We start from the raw sequence: 20548 nt of genomic DNA on the forward strand, positions 1-20548 counted from the left end.
AGTCAGGACCTTGACTTAAATCCTTCCACCCTAATGCTGTATACTGCTCAGTGGCCCTGGAGAAAGTATATTTCAATTTACAGAACCATATTTAACGTCACGGTTTTGATACTCCAGTTTAACATTCCGGTATTTAAAGCTAAATGCACTTAAAATCAAGTAACACAAATATTTACTTGCACATGTCTTTATCCTAATATAAAGCTATTCTCATCTGAATGTTAAGACAAAATCATTGATTGGTTTCATGTAAACAAGCTTGCTTGGCAAGCTTATGGAACACCCAGTCCACCCCCATAATGAAATAATGATATACTATTTTTAAAAAGTTTTATTAAAAGTGAATTGAAGTGCAGAAAGTACACCATATCTGTTTGATAAAGAAATGTAGAATGGTCACATTATTTATAAAGTGTACTATAGTTAAAATAGTCTCAGTGATATGTTCAACTAATCTCTTTCTAATTGTTTAAATTCCGCCCTGACTGTGGTCCCATCATCTGATTTGTAACATATTCATTACTTTATTAATGCTTAACAAAATTATTATTTATTGCTTAACAAAATAATGTCCATTTCTATGAATTACGGTAAATCCGTAAATGATTTAGGAACACAATTTGGGGTCATAAAAAAAAGTTGGCGTTCATTTAGCTCGATAAAAAAATATTGAACAGCAAATGTTAAAAAAAATAGTGACCAAAAAGAATTTATTTAAATGCTATTTTGGAATGTTAGAACCAATATCAAAGTTCAGTGCAACTACTTTGTATATAATTTTACCTACTTTTTAATATAATCTCTCCAAAAGTTTACATTTGTGATTATCAAATAGCTAGCAACAAGCCAATTAAGGTGCAGAAAACAAGTTTGGTGTTTTTCTTTCTTTTTTTCTTTCTAAACATACCCTGTTAGAAGTTCTAAAATCTACTGTGATTAAAAAAATGTCTAAAACATTTGTTGTACAGTGTTTCTTTAAAAAAGTTAACACTAAAAACATTTCAAATGTGTACCACGGACTTTTGTACAAGTACATTGAGAACGGATATTTTCAACAATGGGTTCCTACTGATGCAAATGTGGAAATTTCACGGCGTATTGTACTAAATGGGGAAAGTTCCAGTTCTGTAGTGTATTCGTTATCATTATCGTCACTGGTTGCAGTTGAGGACTTTTGAATGCATTCATCACAGCAGCAACAGCAGCACTCCATGAAGGCTCGACTGAAAGGCTTGCAGAGGCAAAAAAGGAGCACAGGGGTTACACACGATTTGAAGAACAAAAGAAATTGGCTAATGAGATGAAGAAGATCCAGAGTTTGCCTTGACACTCCATTGGACATATAAGCTGCTACGATATTGCAGATATTTTCAGGGATTACACAAAATCCATACAAAATGGTTAGGGCTACAACAGTACAGTTCATTTGACTTTCAAGCTGAATCTGACGTTTATTCCCTCTTGTGCAAGCTTTCTCTGCTCGCTTTATTTTTCTTGCTGTGACCAATGAGCAGGTTATTGTAAAAAGAGTAGGCAAACAAAAATAGCAACCAAAATACCACCACAATCTTGCACCATCATATGTAAGAGCCAACACATAAATTGTATCAGGAAGTTCAGTGGATATTTTCACAATACATCGCTCACGAAAAAACCTGCCATTCATTCCTGTGTCCTCTACGGATAACTGTCGAAGGACAACTTCAGGCAGTGCCAGGACTAGTGCGCCCACCCATATCACAGCCAGCTTGGCAGTTGTTGAAGTGCAGTTTTCAATCATCTCGTAATACATCTGTACATTAGTGGCGGCACGGAATCGGTCAATGCACAGGGCACACAATGTAAAGGTGGTCACTCCAAGGGAAGCTATCTGTTAGGAAAAATATATAATCATTTTAGTAGACTATTAAGTTATTTCTGCAGACTTCAAAATCACAAATGTTCTTCATCACCTATTCTTCTATACCAGTGTTTCACTAGTGTAGCTAATAAATCACCAAGTAGTTCCAAGGCATTATTAACAATTTACCTGAAATTAATTGTAATATCTTGTCCATCCCTTCCCTCCCTTACTTGCCATGGTGCCCAATTCTGTCTTTTAAGCAATAATTAGTGGTGTACACTATAACTTCTCCTTCTGGGAAACTTTATTGTTTGCATAGGTGTGGTATGGTAAGTCCCGTATCTGTATTCCCTTACCCTGTAAAGTGTTGTGGGAGATTATGGTGCTATAGCAATATCAACAAATCATAATTGTTCCAACAGATATAGAGCCGGGAGTGCAGAGAATATCAAGTGACTTATACTACTGTTAATAGCTATTATATTTAGAAACAATGTTAAAATCAGTTAAAATCTGTAATGCATTTGTTACAAATTGCTTCCTTGAAATAAAAAAGAAAATACATTTCTATGCATTAGGAACACTATTTTTTTTAGGTTTACATCTCTTTAAATAATTTAAAGTGGTATGAAAAAGGATACAGTTTAATGAATAATTAGGTACCCTTTAAAACCATACCTACAATAGAGATCTACATGGGACTAATTGGACAGACCTGCATCCAAACAGCCTACCTGCACCTGAAATCCCACACCTGCTTCCTGATCTAACATGACCTGCTACCCTAGTCTCGTCTGAAAATATGGACAGATCTCACACACACACACAGGCAAATCTTCGATTAATCAGATTGTGTATTATTTCAATGATATTGAAACATAATTTTAAGGAAAGATGTGTCAGCTCTTAATTGTGGCAAATAAAATTGTCATTGTAATCACGGACATGCTTTGAGTTTACCAGCTGGATTTGGGCATTTCCATGTTTGACACTTTGTGCATTACAGTTATATAAAGTATAAGGTCAAATTCTTCCACTTCCATCTCAGCAAACCAACTCTGTACAGACCTTGCTTTGAGTAAGGGGGTACTAGCATGCTGAACTGGTAAAGGGCCTTCCCCAAAATGTTGTCAAAAAAGAAAATCTGTCCAGACAACAAAAATAGCACCTGACTACTATTCTTCCCCCTTAAACTTTACAGATAGCCTTATACATTCAGACAAATATCAGTTCTGCAGGCATCTGCCAAACCAGTCTGTTAGACCTATTTTCAAAATTCTTTACTCCAATGGCTAAATCTTTACAGGACTTCCTCCACAACATGAAACTGAGTATGGTGATTCCATACTTCTGGAATGTGGCAGCTCAACCATAATATTAAAAAAATGCTTCCAATAAATAGTGTATTTCTTGTGATGATGTTGCTTCCAGAGACAGTTTAGAGTAAATGTTAAAATGTTGAAAATGCATTTTCAACATGGTTGTAAGGATACGTTTGGCCATATATAATGCCCCAATATTTTACCCCACATAGTGCATTATGTATTTAAAGGGGATTTAACGCCAAAATATGAAATGATGTTAATTTACTCAATGATTCTCTGAGCACTTCTTCAAATTCCAATAATATTCTGTTCTTAACAGTTTCTGCGATATTTGATTTTTTTAGACTGCTAATATCAAGCTTTTTTGGCTCAAATTAGAGTCAGCAACCCTAGGATTAACTGAATGCAGGACATATATATATAAATGCCTAGACCGTTAGGGCCACTGACACCTTTGAAGACAGTTGTTGAAATGAGAGCCTGCTATTAGAAATTTAAGGGGGTTATGTAATAAAAGGCAACGAGTTTGCCCAGAAGCAGTAACCCATAGCAACCAATCAACTAGTAGAATTTACTGGTCATCTGTTTCAAAGAAAACATCTTATTGGTTGCTATGGGTTACTGCTCCTGGACAAACATAGTGCCTTTTAATACATATGGAGGTTAGACTGCAAATATCTTAGAAACCACTTAATATAAATCACAAAGGTAAAATGCAAATGTGCTCAGAGGACCACTCTGAATATATTTACATAAATTTATTTTTTAGCGTTTATTTTTTTAACTCTTTTAAATAATGTGCATTGTGCCAGCACCTATACATACAGTTATTAAAAGTCATGTTCAAATATAAAAACATTAGGTACACTCTATTCCTATGTTACACTGGATGCCCTATCCTAAATATTCTTGCTCAGTAATCTGGACAGGTCAGGAAGATTTATTGAACTAAAACCATATTCTCAACTACCTTGACACTACTGTTTACTCTAATAGCCAGGTCAATAGTTGCTCAACAAACAGCAAACTCCTATAATAATATCCTTAGTGAGAAACATTCTGCTTAGTTCCTATAAATGAGAGATTATTAACCTATGGGTTGGAACCCAAAATGGGTATCTATGATTTCTTTTAAAGGCAGAGACACACGTGGAGATTCGTCGCCTGGCGACAAATCGCCTCTTCTTTGGGTGACTAATCTCCCCAAACTGCCTTCCCGCCAGCTAGAATCTAAATCGCTGGTGGGATGGCACTCGGAGTGCTTTGTTTTCCGAAGTCACCCGAAGTTTCCTCGTGAGGCAACTTCGGGCAATATCGGAAAACGATGCGCTCCTAATACAAGGTTTAGGATCTCTTATCTAGAATGCTTGGTATCTGGGGTTTTTCAAATAAGGGGCCTTAATGAAATTTAGATTAACATTACATAAATCTGCAAATAGATAAACATTAAGGGGCAAATTTACTAAGCAGCGAAAATTCACCAGCGACAGCTTCGCAGGCATCGCAACACTTCGCACGGTGAAAATTCGCTCAGACAACGCTAATTCACTAACATGTAAAGTGGCATCCAGGGTGGCGAATGCTGACGAAGCTTAATAAAAGAAAATAGAGTTATTACAATGCCCTACACATGAGCCCAGTGTATAGTTTATGTGCCATATGTTAGGAAATGTAGGGGGGAAGCTGGTTACCCCCCAAAAAAATTACGCTCTTTTGCAGCCTATCACCCTGAAAATTTTTTGAGGAAGTCCTATCTACTCTATTGCACTTTGCCTGGTCTGAGGTGGCGAAGGCAAGTCTGGCGCAAGAGGTAACGCTCAGTAAAATCTGCATCTTAGTGAATTTGCGCAGGTATGTCCCTTCACCAGAGCGGAACTTCGCCTGCCAATTGAGTGCAAATGAGTGCCAGCATCGGTCTGTTACGCTAGCGAAGTTATGCCTGCACCCGTTAGTAAATTTTTGCCAGCGTTAGTCACTTCACCCTTTAGTAAATTTGCCCCTAAATATGGATTCATTCAGCTTAGTAAATTTGCCCCTAAATATGGATTCGTTCAGCTTAGTTAAGATCAAGTACAAGGCACTGTTTTATTATGGCAGAGAAGAAATAAATAATGTTAAAGTAATGTCCTTAAAATGGATTCTGAGGGTTTTCTGGATAATGGTTTTCAGAATAAGGGATCCCATACCTGTAGTGTTTTTTATTAAAGGGAAAAAAGGAAATTATTTTTTAATGAGATCACTCGCTTAAAATGGATTCTTTAGTTAGGAGCTTTCATATAACGGGTCTCAGGAAAAGGTATCAAATAACTTAACACAACTCTGAAGAAGTGCCCACCATGGAGGCACGAAACGCGCATGTTCTGGTTCTTGCACACCCACTGTTAAATTGTCCTCACACTGTGTGATACATTGTTATTAACATCAGCATCTTCTGTGTGGATGTGACGCTCATTGCGAGTATCAGTTTGTGCATATTCTGGATAAGGCATCCCATAACTTTATTCAATTCTATAACAGGCAACAGCAATCAAAATAGGGCAAATTGTTATTTCTAAAACAAATGTTGGGTTGCACCTCTGATTTATTAAGCAGATCTATTAAGGTTTGTGTTGTGTTTTCCACAGAAATAGCATGAATCCAAAGAATACACAATCTAAAACCTGTTAGGAGTCAATGGCCCCTTGAACCATTTGAAAATATTAATAGCCTTCATGATGGTTGAGTATTTTTCGCCCTAAAACACAATCCTAACTCGCTCATTCATATTTTTTCCATTCAAGTTTTTCCTTAAATTAGAAACCATTCCAGTTGTGAGTTTATTCATGGTATAAAAAAACTCTAAAATTTGATAAATAACCCCCTTATACTACAAGGAAAGGTCAGGCTTCCTAAACCTCAGACTATCCAGACTTGTTCTGCTTGACTACAGTGTATTTATTTTATCCTCACATGGAATGTTTGCACGTCAGTGGGCATGTTTAACACAATTATACCTAGTGGCTGGATTGTTTTTTTAAGTTCAAACTTGCCATGTGAATTTAGTTAATCCATTAAAATGTTCTTTGCCAATTACAAGGAGGACTATTTTAAGTTTACTTAATGCTATAAATTCCCTCCATTGTCAATTATTTTAATCTATATGAATCCAATAAAACATTACCAGGCCTTTACTCATTAGTTTTTCTCTCTTATTTTTATATAATTTTTAGTTTAGTGTAAAAGTTTTTTTCACACTGAGTTGCCATCTTTTGTCTGGGACATGTTCTTGCATTTATCTCACTGACTGTCTTCTGAAGCCCATTACACAATATTTTAAAATAAATAAAAGGTATAGAGTTGAGAAAGAATAGCAACTGCTTGGGAAAATCCATACTGACTGTAATGTGGATTTACAGCAGCTTTAGAGTTTTTGCAGTAATGCCCGATAATTGCCCTTTATCATGCTGTCAAACATACCAAAGCTTCAAAATATAGTTTACAAAGATAAAATACTTTTGCATGGGGTAATTTTACTTTAATGAATGTTTTCTCTAAAAGTATTTTGGGTATATATGATCAATACATTTTCTGAGAACACCTAACAACTGAGATATTGTTTGCAGACAATATTATATTTAATTATGATTTTTAATTTAAGGGTCTGAGTTCTCTCTTCTGCATGTACATTGTTCGCACAAATATCCGAAATTCTAATAATTTGTGGTTTTCGGACAAAAAAAGAAACTACACATTTTTTGGAATTTATTAAAGCCTGATGGTCTTAAAAGTCCGAATCGGAAACCCCGGCCTCTAAAAGCTCTTGAGGTCCTGTATAAGACAATGGGGAAGGTCCCAGTGTCTGCGCTGATGTCCGTACCGATATCCAATGAGTTTGTGGTTTCTGCGCAATAAATTACAAAAAATCGTAGTTTTTGCGCAAAACTCCGAACAATTCGGAGATTCCATGGAAAGCTCTGAAGTTTGCCCGACCCTATTTTTTCAGGCTGTTTTCTTAATAAATAAGGTCCATTCGGCAGTCGAATGGACCTTTTTATGTTAAAAATACTTTGATAAATAACCCCCTACAACTTACTACATTGCTCTATTGATCTATTTTACATGTGGAAAAATATAGAAGAACACGTAACATGTAAAGGGTACTGGTTGGAGTTATTTATATTGGGTTATTAACTAAGGCTCATTTACAAATGCAAGTACAAAATACTAAAGTGGATTTAAAATTGAGCAACTTCCGTATCCATACATGCTCCTTTGCAAATTGTAGTGATCACCAATACACACAATCCGCCTGCTAAAGAATTATGATGAATTAAGGAAACCCCGAATTATCAACCTGGACCTGCTATTAGTTCCAAATTTCCTTTAGTGGATTATGTCCATAGCTGCAGTGAGTGAGTGGGACATAACACACCATTCAACACCCCATGCTGGAAAGGATCTCATTCAAAAACAAATGTAGGGAAAACATATCACAATTTGCATGCGATATCCTGAAATGGCTGTTAATTAGCATTATAATTGGTGCATCAAGTACAAATTGTGGTGGACACAACTTAACATGTGCCAGCAATGACACTAGAATTCTGGGAATAAAATGCTGCATTGTGGGTAATGAATTTGGAAATAGGCCTTGCTGATTTTTTCACAGACAAAAAAATACTATTTAATTTGTAACTGAATTATAATTAGGTCATACAACGTATAATAATATGTGTTGAGCAATTTTAATGGACGAGGTTAACTAACTAAGCTATGCAATAAATAGTTGTATATATCTATGGAAATTTAAAATGATTTACATATAAACTAATGTGATCTGTGGCATATTATTAGAGAGAGCAGGCTGAGCTGTTGCCAGTAAGAGTATAGAGGACAGATGCTAAATTTCTATGTGTGTGACACAGTTTCTTTTCCAAAGGGAGAAAAGAGAGTTAAGAGTTATTCCACTCTCTTCACTGTATACAGTAACGTAACTATCACTGGTGGGGCCCGGGTGAAGGACATACATCTAGGCCCCTGTCCAGGCGCAATTCTTGTACCAGATTCACAGGCATGCGAGACTCCAGTGGGCAGTGAGGGGATGTGGGCCCTGAGCAATTGCACACTCGCACACCTGGTAGTTCTGCCACTAAGTGTTGACAGTATAATACAGTCGCATCAGGGAGTGACAGTGATTCTGCTGCTATAACCCAGGGCACATTGCAGGAGAGAATTTATTTGCTTCTTGTTTTAGCAAACAAAACTAACCCAGAAAAACGAACCAAGAAAAGTATTAACTGGTATTAGGTTTGCAGCTGGCAAGCGTATTTACTTTCTCTTGCATGACTAATGTCCTACAATTCTTCTTGATTACATCAAAGGTTCCAGAAATTACTTAATTTTGGGATTCGCTGGGATAATTTAATTGTGTGGTGCAATGAAAAGGCAGAAGTTCAGAACATCTAGAAAATCCTGGGTGGTCACAAATGACCAAAAGAATACAGAATAATTTAGCTGTTCTTTATTAGAACATTTTTAATCATTTCAGACTTTTAGAGGTTTTTGGATTTTTTACACTAGGAATTGTCTAGGAATTTTTTATTTGGATCTTTTAATAAATTTCATGACATTCATGGTTTTAGAGAAAGTGAGTTAAGTTGTGGTTTCAAAAACCTCTAAAACCACTAAAATGAGACTGTTGATAAGTAGCCTCCACTTGTTTTCCCATTCTCTATTGAGCTTGATCTTCCAGTTTACATTCTAGGCTTTGTTTACCTCTGAAATGATTGAGCAGTATTTTATTATTATTATAATTCAGTATTATTACTAATAATATTTTTTGTGGTAACATGCAATTAAATTTACTGTGCACTTTTGTGAACTTTATTTATCAAAGTTATACAAAGGTGCTTGAAAAGGAACCATATACTGCCCTGCACTATACAGTGAACATAGAACAGAAAATATAAATAGAATCACGGAAGTGTGCAAATCATTGTGGGACTTGTGGGAGCCTTGAAAAACATTTGAACATTTCTCTGAACTACAGTATGTAAAATCATATCATTCTTTAAATTATTATGTTAGAATTTCCCTTTAAATTCACTTTACCATCAGTAAATAACTTAGCAAGTACAAATGCTAACATGTTAATGATTTCATTGTAAACCATTCTGCTACTATTGTGTAAAGCAGATGCAATAATAAAGCATTTTCTTACACTGTGAGGGCAGGGAACCATGCAAGTGCCAGGTCCCTGTCTGATAGCAGCATAACTCCTATAGCAGGGATCTGCACAGAGTCAAACACTTTCCAGGGATCAGGTGAAAACCTGGAGGGGTGCACATGAGACTGGGAAACCGTAAGTTGGAGGTGTCACCCAAATTGTGCCACAGGGAAGTCACATATAATGCTGTGCCCCCTTTGAAAGCTCTGTGTTCTGCAGGCTGTGGCTCAGTTATTGCAATTGAGAACATGATCTATGTTATTCTCTATGTCCTGATCTGGGTCTAGAGGTGTTTAGCCTCAAAACAAATAGTATATACATATAGAGCTTCACATCTTTCATTAACATTATTTTATAATAAATATCAAATTCACAAATTATGGATACAGCTACTTATATAACTGCAGCTTTTTCCCAGATAAAAAATTAAAAATACATATTCAAAAAAAAAATGTTACATTATGATCAGCTACTTTTCACTTTATATAAAAAAAATCTATTTGCACATCCAGTAATTGTTACTATGTGCCAGTTTCTGACATCCAAGGCTGCAGCATAGGAACAAGGAACTCTAAAGAAAGCATCTTCTAAACGATCAAGACAAAAAGAGTCAAACAAAAGATTGATGGTGTTACATGACTCATGTACTTTCCCACCAGTTGAAAAACAAGGTCCATTGTTCTTTGCCAAAACACACTAAAACAGAGAGCATTTGTCTGAATCCCTTTCAGAAATACATTTGCTATGCCACGCATAAGAAGCATCATATACAAATATTTATTCATAGTGACAGGATGAATGGGAGAGGAGCATACTCACAGGATTTGGACCACAAAGTGAAATCTTGTTACTCAGGATGAATCCAGACCTCCTATTTTGAGTGCCTCCAAATTCCTTTAAAGGAAAAGGAAAGGCTTGGTGCACTTGGGCGTGCCAAATGTTAGGCACCCCCAAATGATTGTATTGACTTACCTGAAACCCGGGGCTGGTGCCCTTTCAGCAGAAAACTTCCCCGGCCTGGGGTTATACAGTGAGCACCACAAAGCAATCTTCTTCCGTCTTCCTCCTCCTTCTTCACGCGGATGCGCATGTGCAGTGGAACGAAAAGCTGAATTTTAACTAAAAAGTAGCCTATTTCGTTCAACTGCGCATGCGTTTGCCCCGCGAAATTTGAAGAAAGAAGAAGATGGATGAAGACCGCTCCGTGGTGCTCACTGATAGGAGCACCGGCCCCGGGGTTTCAGGTAATATGTCAATACAATCACTTGGGGGTGCCTAACATTTGGCACCCCCAAGTGCACCAAGCCTTTCCTTCTCCTTTAAATACAATGTTAAAAACTTGTCAGGCAAGTTACTGACACAGCATGGATGTTTTTCTTCAGGCCCTCCTGTTCAATGACAGGTGCAAAATGCATTGTTACCTTATGCCCTAGAGCACTGCACCTTGTATGTCAATAATACGGGCAACAAATATATTAATTCGAGGCATATGAAAGATGTGTAAGGTGTTTTACCACTGTTTTTCTTTTAGCGTTTTGTGTGCTGAATGAATTAACTAAGGACAAAAAGTATTTATTTAGTAAATTATCATTTATGTGGAACACTATTTATTTTCCTATAATGGTGCATTCAGTCAGCCATATAGACCAGACATTATGTATATATAACATGTCCTGGCACAGAAATCATAACAGACAGAGAATGAACATGAAAAAAGATAAATGGTTTGTGTTGACTATGCGTGTATAAAATAATTATAATAATAGACAATGTCCATTAAAGAAAGCCAAAGTGGCTGACGTAACAGATGGTCTTGCAACTAAACTCCAGTCCACAGGTTGTAGGTAATCACCAAACAAGAGCTAAAGTGTGTCATCAAAATAATTTTTTTACATGATTTTTTTTAACTGATCCACTACTGCATACATTGTTTAGAGAATGAACTGCCTTGACTCTAGTCACCAAACAGCGGATGGCTCTAAAACCCCTTTACCTGTCAGTCAACATTTGTGCTGAGAAATCTGCAAGTGGATGAAGAAGTAATTGAATTCCTAGCCCTTTGAGGCAGGGCTTTACTTGTGTGTTCTGCCTTAGGCTCTCCTTGCAAATACACCACTCATGTCACACCAAAGTGCTTGGCTGATGTGAAATAATCACAAAAGCTGTATTTTATAGAAAGGCTCTATCTAAAGACCAACAGAAATTTCAAATGGGTTTAAACTGTATTAATATAAAAAATACAGTAATAAGTTAAGGAACATGTTTTTTTTCTAGATTTCCCTTCTCAAAGGACAGTTTACAAAATGATCAGCACATTCTGTACACATGTATAGCCTACATTTGTCCATTTAGAGTCTCAGCGAGTCTTTGGACCAAAAAAGGGGTCGCAGATGGATTGTGGCCTACAAAGGCCTGATATTTATGTTTGGAAATGTTAGGCGTTAATCTATTTTTTATAATACATGGGAGCTATGACTATCCCTGTAAATAAACAATTTAATAATGTCAACAGTTATAATTGGTGCTCGGTGATGCACTTTGTGTCACATGATTCACTGAAACTCATCTATTATAAAAAATAACATATCCCCTGTTGTAAATATGAGGCTATAATTCACCTCATTGTTCCTTGACCTGTAAACTTGACCTTTGACTTCTTGCCTTTATTTAGTCACAGCTTCTTGGTGGTTTATAAGATCCTTACATTTTACAATAGGGGAAGCAGATACTTTATATAACTACCAGGGTATTGATAGCTCTATTCTCCTTAAATAGAGGTTCATGTGTTCACAATAAGTTCCACTTTAGTAACTCATGGACACCAATCAGCAGATTGTAAATACTGTTTTGTACCTGATGTAACAAGAAACCATATACTGTAAGTTTAAAGACTTTTGTTTAAATTGCTTTGTCTAACATTACTTTTGGCACAGCACAACTAAACAAAACTGAGGGGCGGATAGGAATAGGGTGGATCAGGACATGATGTTAATCATTAGGTAAGCATCACAAAATTCTCAATATGTTTACTTATGAATGTTGTCAAATACAAGCATATGTTTTGTCCACAGGAATAAGTTTGGCAAAGGTCAGTGGATCCCAAGCAACATTCCAACATACATTCATTACAATTTTACATTTTTTTTAGAGTTACTTGTAAAAGTAATTGCTATTGAAAAAGTGTGTTCATCTCTTCCTGTACTCTGGTTCTGACTCTTGAAACAATAGCATAGAGGTCAGTTTCAGTCAATTCTCTTAATCAGCTGCTTCTGCTATACTGTTTCAGGAGTCAGTCAGTAGTGCAGAATGTTTAATTCAATTAATTAATTGTAATTAATTAAAGTATAATTAATATTTAATTAAGGTGCAGTGTATATGTATGGGGTAATTAACTATTCCCAGGGGTGCAAGTACTAGAGCACTGAGGGGTGCGCTCTACATGCCTCCCCCTCCTGCCCTTCATTAGCCAGAGCTGTATGCTAGGGGTGAGTGGCAGGTCTCTGCACTCCACAGTAATGCAACATCACCAGATTGCACTGTGCAAAGTGCAAAAAAAATGTCCACTTTTCGAGTGGAAGGCGCTGTAAAAACTTGAATGCAGATAAAGAAATGAATTAAAATAAAGAATCCCATTTCCACTATATTCACTTGTATTTTACAAAACACTTGAACTGAACAAGCCGTTGGAAAGTAATTCCTCAATAAAATAAAATTAAGAAATTCAAATTTAAACTGTGTATTATCAGCATCACATTTTCTCAGCAGATTTATCGCAAAGGAACTGAAAGCAATGTAAAGGCTAAATATTTTTCTACTCTGATACTAAATGAGACCTTGCAAGGCACAGTATGTCAGGAACTGTAATATGAATTATTTCCAAACAGTAATAAAATCAACTAAACATATAAACTATACTTTATTGTACAAACACAAAGCTACAACCCAGCTACAACCCCCTCACCTCGTGGAATATGGTTCCTTTTGTATTTAGTTGTAGTATTTAACTAGTATATTTAATTTTGCACAGTCTAAAAAAGTGGATCAGGATGCATTTCACTGCATGTTGTACCTGTATAACTATGCATGTGACAAATAAAGAATCTCATCTAATCTTATCTTATCTTTATGCCTTTGGGTGCTGTTTGATTAAATCAGATAAGCAGAACTGTCTCTCAGGTCCAATCTGTTCTTTTGTTATATAATCGAGTGCTTGGGGATCGTGGTGACTGTGGAGCCAGTTGGCTATAAGCTTGTTTGGCACAGCAACAAAATGATGTGCCAAGAGGCTACATCTGAATTAAAGCTAGGTCAGTCTTAAATAAGGAACAAATATGCATAAACATCCAGATCCTCTGCAGAAATTGTTTGTTCCAGATAGAAGTTTCCAACTATCCCCTGTTGTGCTACCAGAATTAATAAGTCCTTAGATTTCCACTCTAAACATTACACACATAATGCACTTCTGGGGTTTTAACACAACATATCCAAGTTTCAGCATTATTTAATCAGTAATGTTAATGGATGCAGAACACATGATGGGGACCTCTATGCAAATGACTGAGTGGGATGTTAATTCAGATGGTCATGCCTGTGGGTTTTTATTTTGTGATATGTTGCATTCAGCTTCATGCTGTAATTCACAAAATACACACATAAGGCTCCCAACAACCAACAACAAAACCACAGTCAAACTTTCATGTTATCATTCCACATAAAACCATTAACAGGAGGTGCTCTTTCAGTATGATGCAGGTATTGATATGTACAGGTGAATTCCATTTGGAGTGCCTGTAGTTTATTTTTTGGTTGTATTTTAGTATTTTCCCTTTCTATGCTGACTGTCTCTGAAATGTAAAATGGATCAGCTTTTTCTTGCAACCAGAAAGCAGATTCATATTTATGTTAAGGCAAAATCTTGCTTATCTTACAGTCTGCCATTCAACACACTTCCAGGTTGGTAGAGTTCAATTGCAACCTAACAATAGGATGCAATTTAAATATTCAGCTGAAAATTGCCTTAGAACATAGTTTTCTGCATTCATTTAAAAGCAAATTTTAAGTTAAACATCACCTTCAATTAGAAGCAGCTAAAAAGTTTATAAATATAGCTTAAAGTAAAACAACATCACTACAAAATGAGCTAAAAATGTAGCAAACATATCAATGAATATTTAGAAGTATTACCTCAATGTATGGTATGATTTTGCAAGAAAAGTCCTCCAGGAGCCACTTCTTGGTAAGTTCATGAAATATTACCAATGGTAAGCAAAAGAAAATAATCAGAAAATCCCAAAATGCCAAGTTTGCCAAAAGTGAGTTGGATATGCTCCTCATATAGTAGTTGTGATAAACTATACACATAACAGCCATGTTGCCCATAATACCTATGACAAAGATAATGACAGACAAGCACATGACAGCATAGGCACCATATGAATCTTCTGTTAGTGGGTAAAAGGGATTCTTTATATGCAATTTTTTACTTGAGGTATTTTTTGGTACCAAAGCTTGATTAATGTCCATGTTATCGGAAAATACTTTAAGATCATTGGTTAGAAAAGGGACAGAGGCATTTAAAGGCAACGCTTGTGGATCAGTCCAAATTGCAGTTCTCTCACTTAGCTGAGTTTCATTGAAATCGGTTGAAAAATTGTTTATATTTGAGGTTATGTTTGTGCTCTGGTTGTTTTCTCTCAACTGAAGTTCAATCGTTCCCCTTCTCTTTCTGCGAACATGAATGTTTGGTGTAATATTATACACATTTTCCTGTGCAACCTTCTGCCTATCAGATCTGGTTTCCACAGCCAAGTTTCTCACCTTTCCATGCTCCTGCAGAATTGTTTTAGATTGCATATTCAGTGCTGCTAATGAGTCTCTTTTTTTCTCTGCATTTAATACCAGATCTAAAGGTCCTGTGGGATTAATGTCTTTCCCAGGTAGCCTAATATGGCAGATAAGTTTTCTTAAGGTCATTTCATTTGAAAAGTTCCTATGAACAGTGTATTTGGAGTTCTTGTTTGTGTAAACTTTGCCAGCGGCTGAATGAAGACCATGACACCAACGTGTGCCCACGATATTGCCATGCTCTGGATTCATCAAACCATCTTGTAGCTTCACAGCACTCACTATTAAAGTCCAGACTGAAAACAAGGAAAATGAGGTGGAGAAAGGATATTGCATGATTGAAACAGAGCTTCAGTCACCAAATAAAGAATCTATGGGGTTATTCTACATATTTCATCTGACAGCAGTGCAGCAGGCAGGTAGGCTCACTGATATATGTGAAACGATGCTTGGGGTTATTGAATTACATTGGCAGCAAAGGAATACAACAGAACTGCAACACTAGTACTGCATTCTATCTTTAATACAGAGGCACACAATAATATAAAGTTAAGGTTCTCACAGGTATGTATCCACAGAAATGCCAGGGCTCCACCCTTCTTGTGCCAGCGTCTCTGGAAAAAAAATGTTTGGTCTTAGATTTTTTTAGTATCTCCTATAGGCAAACACATCTGTTTCCCTGGGAAAAAACCCAAAACCCATTTCCCTCAGTTTCTTGATAATCCTCAATGGAAATAATCCCTCCTTGTCTGGTAGTAAACAGGTTGCAAAAATGTCATCAGGTTAAAGGGGTGCATGTGCAGAGAGAGAGACAGAGAGAGAGAGGATGCTGCCCGTAGACCTGCCCTTTGTTCAGCGATTCAGGAGAAAACACCAGGAAAGGTGTGCGGCTTGATAAGGTGCAGGGAAAGAGGCACCTTGGCAGTGCGGTCTGTTAGTCCCTGCCGAGCTGCTGTCAGTGCACACAGAAAAGAGCCCCGCCTGCTGTCAGTAAAACACTCTTCTTCTAGTCTGTGCCTGTGTGTGTGGCTGTGTGTGTGTGGCTGTGTGTGTGGCTGGGGCGAGACAGCTCCTCCCTCAAGCTCATGTTGCTAAAGGCAATTTGCACACCTTGCAGTCTCATTATTGTATTAATAACGGGGGAAGGCATGGGTACTGGCAGGCAAAATAGCTCATTGTTTTTTCCAGTATATTTTAATCCTGTATGTGAGGTGGTTTTTCTGATTCCAGGGCTGAGCTGTAGCAGGTTTCCTCAGTCCTATAACAAAGGCTAGAAGGGAGGGGTGCAGGAATAAGCAGAGACTCAGGATATTGACAGTGTTGTGGAGAGGAGCAGTTAGTTGCCTTGTTCTTTGCCATGGCAGTAGGTATCAGCATACCTTGTGCTGCACTTATCATGGTTACTGTGGCCATTTTAAAAATCCTGACCCTAAATCACTATGTAGCATGTGCCTACCCTCCTGTCAGAACTCCTATATCTCTATTTATATCCTCCCTCTGCCATCTGCTACCTCAGTCTTCCTTCCCTCCTCACTTAGTCAGGTGTCAGCCCACCTCCTTGCCTCCCCCTGTGTCCTTCCTTCTTCAGACCTCCCCTATTGCAACTGCATTGTAAAGTGTCAGTCCTCCTCCATATCTTCTAATGTGTACTGTGTACGTGCTGCTCTGTTTCACCTTTTCCCACATTGTAGTGGGCACATAAATGGTTAATGGACATTTAACCCCCCCACAAAGAAACATAATATTTAATCAGCCTCTTTGAAGCCTTTAAAGACCTGCCACTCAAAGGTTAAAAGTCCATCTGCAGCATTCTGTTTCCATGGTTAAATCACTCGCCTCCTTCCCTTACAAATTTGCTGTGGCTGTTAACTGTCACCACAAGCGACTGCATCATCATTGACCTTTGTAAACACACCCGCTCCTGCCCAAGTGCCAATGAAGAGACTGCATTGCCGGTTCCCATAGTAACTTGATGAGTGGTTAGACTTGCTTTTGGAACTTATCTACTCCTGACTCCAGTAGCAGACAGATTAACCATTTTAGTGCTCAATACAGTGTGGATTTTCCATCAATGTAAGGTCTGCCTGTGTATGCATTCATTAATGCATGCACTGTAACAATCTCGTTATCGGGAACCTTGCTTGGCGGTGCATACACTCACAATGCACAGGGTAACCCTGCGGAGTCCGGTGTTCACCGACGCCCTTTTGGGCCCCTGCTGACAACAACAAGTCCGTAAACGAGGTACCGTCAAGGATGAAGAGGAGACATAGTCGAGAATCCGGCAAGAGGTTCAAGGCGGGCGGCAATAATCGGAGTCAAAAGTCAGACAGGAGTAAAAAAAACAGGAATTCAGATACAAACAAACGCTTTGGCAGGAAAAGTAAGACTGGAACTAGCTTGGGCATTGTCAAAATGGTGGAGGAGCCTTTTAAAGATGATTTGACACCAAAGATTCAAAACCGGCGCTCCACGATGATGTCAAGACGATCGGCCTCGAACGTCAGCGTCAACAGAAGCCTGCGCACCCGAGACTGCAGAGCCGGTGTCCCGTGGAAGGAGCGGATCTCTCGGCGTGTCTAACATGCAATTTACACATAACAACATATAATTATACCCATGTATACCATAATCCCATTGCATTTTCTACATTTGTGTATTTGTAAAGTGTTCTTTGACAACGTATTTGCTCGGTTTGATGCCAATTAATTTTGCATACCAATGCTGTCTATAAGTAATATCAATAATACTTGTGATTTGTGTCTTTTTAATGTTGTTTGTCCTGCATATCAAAGAACCAATTGTTAAATCACAGCTTATCATTGATTTTATTAAATAATTTTCTTATTATGTTTAACCAAACAGTGTACAGTATTATTCTTTATTTCTTGATATGTTCTTGTAAACACTAAAACTATAATAGTGCTCCTTATTAACAAAACTCACTTTGATAAAATAAAAGTAATCAATTATCTTGGCTCCAGGCTGTCTGGAGCCTCTAAAACATCTTTTATATCGTTTTTTACTTTGTTAACCATTTTTGTTTCAATGTATTTTTAGATTCCCATGCAATAACAAAACACTCCTTTTGGTAAACTAAATGCAATATTTATTTATAAAGAAACAAATTACACAGAATTTTTATATTTGACGACTTTGTTTTTTATACAATACTTTTTCAATTTGCAAAAAGGGTGGACTTGGCCACTTGCTCATAGGATATATCTGGGCACTTTGGCCACTTTTTGTGACAGAATACATGCTCGGTTTGCTCACAGGGTATACTTGGCCATGTTTTTGAAAGAATACTTGCTCAGATTGTCCTATGGTATACTTGGCCACTTTAGGCACTTGTTTGGCTACAGAATACATGCTCAGTTTGCTCATAGGGTAGACTTGGCCACGGTATTTACATAATACTTGCTCAATTTACATAACCACTTGGTTTTATTACATTCCACAACTGCTGTGTAAAATTATTTACTCATTGCTTTCACAATTGATCAGGTAGTCCCAGGGAAATCATCAGGACAAATGGAAACAATTGCTTTTGAGTTATGTCTCAATGAGATTAAAGACCACAGGATTGATGTAGCAGTTATTACAACAATTCTCCATTAAAGCATAAGTAAATTGATGTTAACCAAATATAAAACTATTGATTATCAGTTTAATGTACGGCATTGGTGTAAAAGTATATCTAAAAAGCTGTTTGGTGTAAGTCAAAAAACAAATCATCTGTGGTGGTGCTCACAAAATTGTGACCACAATAGTCATAACAATAGTCATAATATTTTAACTGACAAATGGAAAAACTGTAAATGATGATGATGATATTGTCTTAACCCTTTCACTGCCAGCCGATTTGGTCATTTATGAACCTTTTACATTTTTACAAAGAACAGATTCACATATTTCTCAGAAGTATACATTCCCCAGTATCCAAAATGGGTAAATATGTCTTTCTACTCCAAAGTACTAAGTCGCAAAGCTTTCCTAAATTTGTCAGTTTTGATAAATTTTCTGAAAATCACCTCAAATCTTCCATTTTGAAGCATCCTATGTCCCACATATCATTACGTACCAAGGTAAATCACCCTAAATATGAAGGTCAGGGTTCTCTGAACAATGAGCAAAGGTTTACCTAAGGATGTGGCTTTTAGGGCCCCCAAAAGAAGGCACCCAAATTGATACTTTCTGTCATTCCAGTTACTGCAATTTTTGGAAAGTACGCATTCCCCATAATCCAAAATCGGTAAATATGTCTTTCTACTCCAAATCACCTAAATATGAACGCTGCAGGTCTGTTGAACAGTTTGATGCCCAATATGCATAGATTTAGCAAAGTATGAGGTATGTACGGACCCCAAATGAAAAACATGCATATGAATTTTCCCACCTGCCAACTCAGCTGCTGAAAACAGAGCCACCTGATTGTGTATTACTCCAATACAATACTTTTGTGGCCACAAATCAATGTTGAATGAGGCACAATAATATTGTCTAAAGAGGCACAAATCAACAGCAACATATTTTTATGGCGATATGCAACTCCTAAACCACTTTTATTTGTATACAACTGCAAATGTTGCTGCTTAGTCTCTTTTCAATGTAAATGGAGAATTGGCTTAGCTGATTAATACAAACAAAGCCCCAAACTATGGCTTAACATACTGTATGTATACAATTAAGTTATAGTTGGAGTGAGGGTGGTACACATCCTATGTAGGAGGGTTCATATGTTGTGTATTTACACTTGAGAAAGGGTCAGGGAGACCTGAAATATATTGCACAAATATTTTATTCATCATTAGTGGTAAAGGTTATTTTAGAAAACACAACTGAGCCTATTTGCAATTCCCCGAGCAGTGTGCAAAATGCAAAAAAACAGCCATTTTGGAGTGCTTAGGAGAGGAGTACTAGGGGTGTACTCTTGCATCCCATAGTGCTCTTGCGCCCCCAGGAGTCATGAACGGGGGTCATGGATTACCTGAATTGCCTAAAACCTTCTAACAGGTAATAAGCCTTGGTTGTAGCATCGACCCAGTTAATTAGAGCAATGAATATATCTGTGTGAAAGTATACAAAGTATACAAAAAAAGTCTTCACAATTATGGTAAACTTATAAAAAATACCCATATGCTGTAAATCTACTGTCGGCATTTGAAGAAGGACTGTGCTGCAATTTAAAAATAAACCATTTATTTAACACGAAATGTTACTCTTATTCTTAATTTAAATGAGTTTATGCAGCTTTATCATTATGTCTCTATCACAACAAAACAATAACAAAACAAACAAGAATTTAAGTGTATTAATTTAGATCCAATT

At 37.1% G+C, this 20548-nt stretch overlaps 1 protein-coding gene across 1 annotated transcript; it reads right to left on the reverse strand.

The window, feature by feature from the left end:
- Positions 1-316: 316 nt before the first annotated feature.
- On the reverse strand, positions 317-16247 carry gpr37.L (G protein-coupled receptor 37 (endothelin receptor type B-like) L homeolog). Its single transcript, XM_018252586.2, has 2 exons — positions 14558-16247; positions 317-1870 (listed from the first exon to the last, which is right to left on the reverse strand). The coding sequence occupies exons 1-2, from the start codon at positions 15551-15553 to the stop codon at positions 1052-1054; spliced, it is 1815 nt and encodes a 604-aa protein (XP_018108075.1). The 5' UTR covers positions 15554-16247; the 3' UTR covers positions 317-1051.
- Between the last annotated feature and the right edge of the window lie 4301 nt (positions 16248-20548).

Source organism: Xenopus laevis, chromosome 3L (assembly GCF_017654675.1).
Source record: "Xenopus laevis strain J_2021 chromosome 3L, Xenopus_laevis_v10.1, whole genome shotgun sequence".
Taxonomy (NCBI): domain Eukaryota; kingdom Metazoa; phylum Chordata; class Amphibia; order Anura; family Pipidae; genus Xenopus; species Xenopus laevis.